The sequence below is a fragment of the Drosophila persimilis genome, unplaced genomic scaffold, assembly GCF_003286085.1.
Source record: "Drosophila persimilis strain 14011-0111.01,24,50 unplaced genomic scaffold, DperRS2 tig00000431-arrow-pilon, whole genome shotgun sequence".
NCBI lineage: Eukaryota > Metazoa > Arthropoda > Insecta > Diptera > Drosophilidae > Drosophila > Drosophila persimilis.
The window spans coordinates 6,055,610-6,062,601 of record NW_020825312.1 but is presented as its reverse complement, the minus strand read 5'-3'; the positions used below and the strand labels follow the sequence as shown (position 1 = coordinate 6,062,601).

Sequence of the window (6,992 nt, the reverse complement as noted above, 5' to 3'; positions counted from 1 at the left end):
TTCACTTGAGTGCAATACGTATACGCCACGTTGCAGCATTCGGTTTGTTATGCTATTGTACTGCCCCACGGACACCACACACGAAGTCGCGAAGTCGCGACAACAAATGTGTATATATACTTTCGTGCGGATCGACCACGAACGAGAAGGCAGACAACGAAATCAACGGGATATATATATAGATATATGTATAAGAAACACACGAAAAGAGACAACGTGGAACAATGCGAACAAGCGGAAAATATAGAAGGATTTGAAGTGAATATCTTTTCAGCCGAGCCGAGTATCTGCCAGATAGAACAGAATAGAAGCCAACGTGAATTCTTCCGCTCCGTTTGCCCGCTGCGTTCGCACGGGATCACACAGCATCCGTATCTGAAAGTGATATACCAAAGCTCCATCTCAGCCCCGTTCCTGTATTTGTATCTGTATCTGTATCTGTGCCTGTATCTGCACCTGCATTTGTGTCTGTGTCTGTATCCGTGCACAGAGATATCTTTGGAGAGACAGCGAGAGAGCGGAACGCACTTGGCTCTCGTTTCTGTTATTTTTTGTTTTCGACGCCTTCATATCTGTTGATGTGGATGTGGATGCTGCTCTTCCAAATAGAACATACTCGCACATTCGATTATATGTATGGGTGTGTGTATGTTTTTTCTTTATATGCAGGGCTTGCCATCATGTACTGTATTCCATATTATTTTCTTGATATTTGTGCCTATATTGTTTTGTTTTCTTGCCCCATGCTGAATACTTACACACGAAGGGGGAGAGAATGCCAAAGCCGAAAGCTCCATTGCATCGATCAGCTATTTATTTGGGGAAATAACAGATACAAAGAGAAATAGAGAGAGAGAGAGAGAAGTCAATGCTGTGATCATAGAAGCTCCCATTAGAATGAATATATGTATTGAACTGATGGACTCCGATAAGTTGTTACATCCTCAGGGAGCCATCTTGAAACAACAAAATTGTGAATTATATTTGTATCTGGCGATTGTCTGTTAATCATAAAAGTGATCCCAAAGAGTTTGGTTACGCTCTAAGAATGATCTAGCAGAAGGGTAGAATCTGGGTAGGGAGTCCAGCAGTCGACTCGCCCCATATTCTCTTTCGGAAAAAACAAAAGCTTTCCCCCCTCCTAACGCCAACGCTTTTAAAGCCCATCAAAGTTTATTTATGAAATTTATAATTTTAGTTTTCGAACGAAACAAATGGGGGAGATGGATGCTTGTATTGTGAATGCAAGAGGAGGGCACATTGTTCAGCTCCAGATCCAGATCGCACTCAGTTGCTCTGCAGGGTCAGCTGCTGCCACTCTTGACTCTCCTGACCATCGCTGCCGCAGTAGTTGAGGACAGTGCTCTTGATGGCCTGGTAGCGCTGGCCCTCGGCTGCGGTCGAGCAGGACGAGTCTGTGCCGATCACGTCCAGCAACTCCCAGTCCAACTGATCGATGAGCATGTCGCACTTGGCCGCGTCGGTGGTGACATGGAAGGTCTGGAAGTACTGCTCCATGTCTGCGAACCATTCGGGGACGCGTTCGCGCTCGAAGAGCGGAGGGCGAAAGATGGCCACGCCAGCAGTCACGTTCTCCAGATCGGCTCCGAACAGGAGGTAGTCAGATTTAGCAGAATTGTTGCCCATTGAAAAGCTGATCTTATCTTGACAAGTACTCGTATCACCAGTTTGCCACGAAGCTCTGTAAGCGACTGATTCGATTTACTGGCTTGGCGATTAGCCTCGCTTTAGGGGCTCTATCGCAGCGAGAGCTCCGTCGTGGATTTATCGAGTGGTGGCGCCCCGTCATCGGCTCATAGGGTACACTTGTTGCACAAATGTTTGTTTGGAAAGTGTAGGCCGACTGAGGGCTGTGATTTGTTGAATCGACTGCAGCCTGCCGTATAACCATATAATAATCTTCAAATGTTAAGATGCACAGGATAATGCACTCCGTTTGTAAGATATACAGATGACTCTCGAAGGATATTTCAAGACGCTGATTAAGAAACAATTTCTTAGACTTCTTTCAGCTCCGTCTGGATATTTTCAAATAGTTATACAACTCTATCGAAAATTCGAAGGCCCTCTCTGACTCCTTCAGATGCAACTCTGTACCATCTAAAACCTGAAGTCTGGTTAGCACTGGTTAGACTCCCTGACACTCTTTCGACACCCCTTCGGACTTATTTCTGGTCGTCTCGTTTGACTGCCAGTGACTTTGGGTGTGACTTTGCCCTAGCCCTGCCCCTGGTCAAACACCGCACAATGATTGAGTTTGGAGTCAAGGCCAAACTGGGAAAAGTTTATCGTTTAACTTTGCTGCCGGCGGAGCTGGGGGTGAGGCAAAGATGAGGTGGTAGCCTGTAACTGTAGCTGTAGCTGGGTCTGGAGCTGGGCCTGAGGATGGCCCAGAAGCAAAGTGAGAGGGTCAACAGCTGGTGCTCGATGGCATTTGTATTCCGAATTGGCCACACTACTGATTCATGGGTTTCATTTTCCGGCGGTTTGTCTGCTGAAAGCGAATTGAATGGCATAAATCAGTTGGCCAGACAATAATGAAAATGCCTTGGCCATATTGCCACACTTATGTGAGTATCTCTGCCCTGTCCTCCCTGCCCCCCTGCCCCCCTGCCACCCTGCTCACCGTTCTGTGTGTGGGGACGAGTATTGTTATGTTGTTCGGATATTCTATATTGTATATTGATATTCATCTCAAAAGTTAATCAAGCAAAAATGTTTGCAACTTTTATTCCAGTCTAGTCCTGCTTTAAGAGCTCTCTCTCACTCTCTCTCTCACTCTCTCTCTCTCTCTCTCTCTCTCTGTACCTCTCTACGTGTCTCATCGCAGCAGCAATCTTTAAGCTTAAATTCGTGTCCAGGGCATAATGGCCCACAGCATAATGGATAGTCGCGTGCAATCCGCTTATAAGTGGGATATTCTGCAGTGGGATACTCTGAGGGATGTTCGGGGTATGGTATCGGTATCCTTGTGCATCCTTGCATGTGCGGTTCGTGTGGCATGTAACAAATGCCGGCTGGATGCCACGCGAGTTATGGGAACGCATCAAGGTGCTGCCTGGCCTGCACTGGCCCTGTCCCTAGCCGCTTGCATGCTGCATAGATTTCAAACCCACAAAGCAACTGAAAATCACTGGAGTCCTGCACCTGGCATCGACCAAATTATTACAGTTTTGTGTCTTTGGGTTTGCCAAAAGGAAAACGAAAGTTCAGACATCTACAAATTATGTTGATGGATGGTACATATTACTCGTACAACTAGGGGCATGTACCTACTAGTGCATGCAGCAATACATGCAACTATTGCAACGCTCAATAAACCTATTGGGGAAGGTGTTAAAATACCTTAAGACGTACATTTAGCTGTGCAAAACACTAGATATTTATTTATAGGATATTATTAAGATACATTGATGCTCTAACCCTTGCATTCCATTAATGTATTACCAAACGTACCGAACACAATTTTCAGCATATAATTTTCAATCAAAATGTTTGGTTTTGGATGTTTTTGCTTTAAACATTTCAAAGATTCAAGATACAGACTACAGATTGCCACGACTCGCTCTTGGTAACAATTTTTACCTAAGTTTTTTCAGAATTTGAGCGTAAAAGTTATTATTTGTTGGGCATATCATGAATAATATACATGGTTCAGTTAGTTCACAATTATCTGGAAGGCCACCGAACCCATGCGATCGCCAGGAGCGGCTTTGTATATGATGTTTTTGGCCCAAGCGCGGCATTCGACGTCCAGCACCTGACCCTGGGGCAGGGACTTGAACTGAACGGGGATGAGGGGACTCAAGTAGCCCGGCTGGTTCAGATAGGGATAGTAGTAGGCGGGGAATCCACGGCCGTGAGAGTAGCTGATGTTATCGAAGTTATCCTTATTGTGGCCCTGATCCAGAGCCTCAACCAGACTTGCCTTGCAGCTTAGCCAGATTTGCTTACGCTCCTCGTAGATCGTTTCGTTGATGTGGGCTTGCAAATCTTCTGGCATCTCCTCGAGCGGCATATCGTACGTTTCGGGCTTCCAGCCGAAGATCCTGTTGAGCTTGATGAATACGCAGGGCTCGTTCGTCTTGTAGCCATAGCTATTTGCCTTTGAGCAGCCCTCAAACGACTCCATATCCACCAAGCACACATCACTGGGTCTGTGGATATCACCGAACTCGCAATTCTTACGGTCCACAGTGGTGTTGTCATACGCGTTGAGGAAATCATCAATGAGCTCGATCCAGTTGTCGTTATTGCTTGGGTTCTTGGAATCAATCGCAATGACCATGGGGCCCTCGACGTGAATGAGCTGCGGGCGCACTGTCAGCCCCGGATTGGCTCCTATTAGGGACCTCTCCAGCTGCAACTTGGGCTCCGTCATGCTGATGCCGTCAAGCAGGACCTGGATGCAAATCCAGAACAAGCTTGCCAGAAAAGCATAGAAGATCACGTAGAATACCATAAACTGGGCCCATGTTTTTGGAGTACGGCCCAGGAAGGTTCCCTTTTCGCGATCGAAGATCATTTGCCCGAGGGTGGGCTTCTTCCGGGGTTCCGGCAGCAGGAATTGCACCCTCTTTCGTCTTTCGCAATTCTTCTGCGAAGCGGCTCTAGCTCCTGCCATTTTTTTTGTGGCTCCTACAACATATATTCCAAAAACGGATATATTTTATAAGTGATATTCTTAAGTTTAAATAAATACTTTAAATACTTTTCTTGGCAGTTGCAGCGACTGTAGCACCTGTAGACCAACTATGACTTTTCTCAACTGACGCTTTCTTCCAACAGCTGCTTTCGCTGACGAACCTTGAGCGCTGTCCACCTCTGGAGAATGGGGATGTCAACTTGTGTTGAACAAACACGAGTTCGCGAAGCGCGGCCAACTTCGCTAGATTGTCCTGCAATTTTGATTGAATTTTGCACACTGGGATATATTGCATGCCATAGACGCACATAAAGTACACAAACACTTTTTAATTAGGCACAAACAAACACAAAGGAATGTCCAAGTGGCCACAAAAATGTGGGATGATTTGCAGTCGCAATGGATTAAAACTCAGGCTGGACTTGGACTTGTATTCGGCTCTCGGCTATACAGCCGGGACGCGTGTTGTTCTCTCGAGATACGATCACCAAATATCATCCACAAAGCGGGCCCGATCCGCGATGATCGGTTGCATGTTAATGAGTCAGCATTCTCTTGTCCCTCAAGCAATCGCCAGAAATTTCCAGGCCGTTTTGCGGAAGAGCGGTCTCAAAGGGTTCTCGAATTCAGTAAACAGAGGGGGAGCACTGCCATACGCATGGGGGTTTCTCGGGAATGGAGTGTGTACAATATATATCCATTATCAAGTGTCAGACCCGTTGTTTACTCAGTCAGCTGCAAATTCCATTTGTCTCCAGATGGAGGGACAATGTCCAGGGTTTGGGGTTGGGTTTGGCTTTGAGTATGGCTTGGGGGTGGACTGGTGCCTGGTGGACTGGTGGACTGGTGGGGCTGGCTGACAGAAGCGTCATCAGCTGTGTGCTGTGTGGCATTCGTACACGTCGTACAATCAATTGCTATTAGTTTTCATTATACTCAAATTACCATAAAATCACATACCACAACCAAAGTTCCTCCTCCAAAGTCCTCCTCTTCCTCTCAGACGCCATCCACGCAGACGTAAGTAAGTCTGCCTCCTTCTTGGACCGCAGGGCGAACACTTTTTCGATATTCATGGAATAATTACACTTTATCAGAACGCGAAGAGCAGCACAGTGTCGAGCACTTCATGAATTAACAACAGCGGAAGGGTGAGTCCTTGTGGTCCTTTGCCTTTGCCTCTGCCTCTGCGTCTGCCATGAGAATCACCTGAAATTAGTCAAGTTTTGTTGCGTTTACGTGGAAATGATCGTAATTAGAATATATTGAGCAATAAAAGTGATTTTTATTATTGAACTTCTGGTACTCATAGGTAGTGGCACTGGCTCTTGTAGTCACATACTCCTACCCATACTCGTACTCGTTTGCAGTTGATTTTGTTGTCCAGGCAAATGGCGAACTTTTCCAGAGGGTGGCCGTTGCCTGGCCAGAAGCCTCTAAAGGAACTTTGCCTCTTTTAGGGCCGCCAGGAGCCGGAGAACTTTGTAAGCTTCACTAATAGTCGGGAGCAAGAGTTCTCGTTCTCTTTGGAAACCTTGAAGCCCTGAACCTGGCCCTGTTCCTGGCCCTGGCCCTGTTCCTGTTCTTGCCTCAAATTAACTTTGATGCCTGACACTGGTGCCATAAAAACGCAGCCCATTTGGCTGGCCCTAAACATCCCGTTTGATAAGGCGGAGGAATGGAATGGAACGGAGGAGTAGGAGGTCACTCCGAGACACTCCGCCGCAGACAGAGTTGCATAGTGCACTGAGCGAAAACAGGAACTACATAATATTACATACATATTACGTATGTATATATGGAAAAACGAATGCAGACTTTCGATGTGTTCGATGTTAGAAACTATACTTTGCTATACGATACTATACTTCATCGCGATGGAGGAAAGTTCTGCCTTACTTAGAAGTGTTCTTTCTCTCAGTGTAGAGGCTGGCAGGGATGTGGATGGATGTCTAGGTCTGGGTCGGAACTAAGTACTCGACATATGGGTGCTTTGTGAGTGTTTGTGTGGGTGTTTTGTCAAGAAGCGAATGTCAATAACCAAAAACAGCTGTCAAAACACAGACGCTCCTCCAGGATGATAATGTAATTTGACAATCAACCGAGTGCCACGGAGGCTCTGGCCTCTGGTCCCTGGACTTTGCACTCTGAACTCCAGGCTCTCCGTGCGACTCCGACGGCTAATGCAACGTAATCGATTGGCATTGTGGCAGGCAGAAGGCAGAGCATTTTCTAGGTAATCGACTTTGATGGCCCCATGCAAGTGAACAGGGATTTAATGAGCAGGCAACTGACATGACTGCCTCATAAATTGCGGGGTCGTCGC

General features: G+C 46.5%; 1 protein-coding gene across 2 annotated transcripts; it reads right to left on the bottom strand.

Moving 5' to 3' along the window:
* Positions 1 to 3,529: 3,529 nt before the first annotated feature.
* LOC6597036 (sodium/potassium-transporting ATPase subunit beta-1) lies at positions 3,530 to 5,163 on the bottom strand. Of its 2 annotated transcripts, none has more exons than XM_002022092.2 (2): positions 4,724 to 5,163; positions 3,530 to 4,659 (listed from the first exon to the last, which is right to left on the bottom strand). In XM_002022092.2, the coding sequence occupies exon 2, from the start codon at positions 4,643 to 4,645 to the stop codon at positions 3,680 to 3,682; it is 966 nt and encodes a 321-aa protein (XP_002022128.1). In that variant the 5' UTR covers positions 4,646 to 4,659; positions 4,724 to 5,163; the 3' UTR covers positions 3,530 to 3,679. The 2 variants fall into 2 exon arrangements, with proteins under 2 accessions (XP_002022128.1, XP_026845713.1); XM_026989912.1 differs by having other exon boundaries at positions 4,733 to 5,163.
* Between the last annotated feature and the right edge of the window lie 1,829 nt (positions 5,164 to 6,992).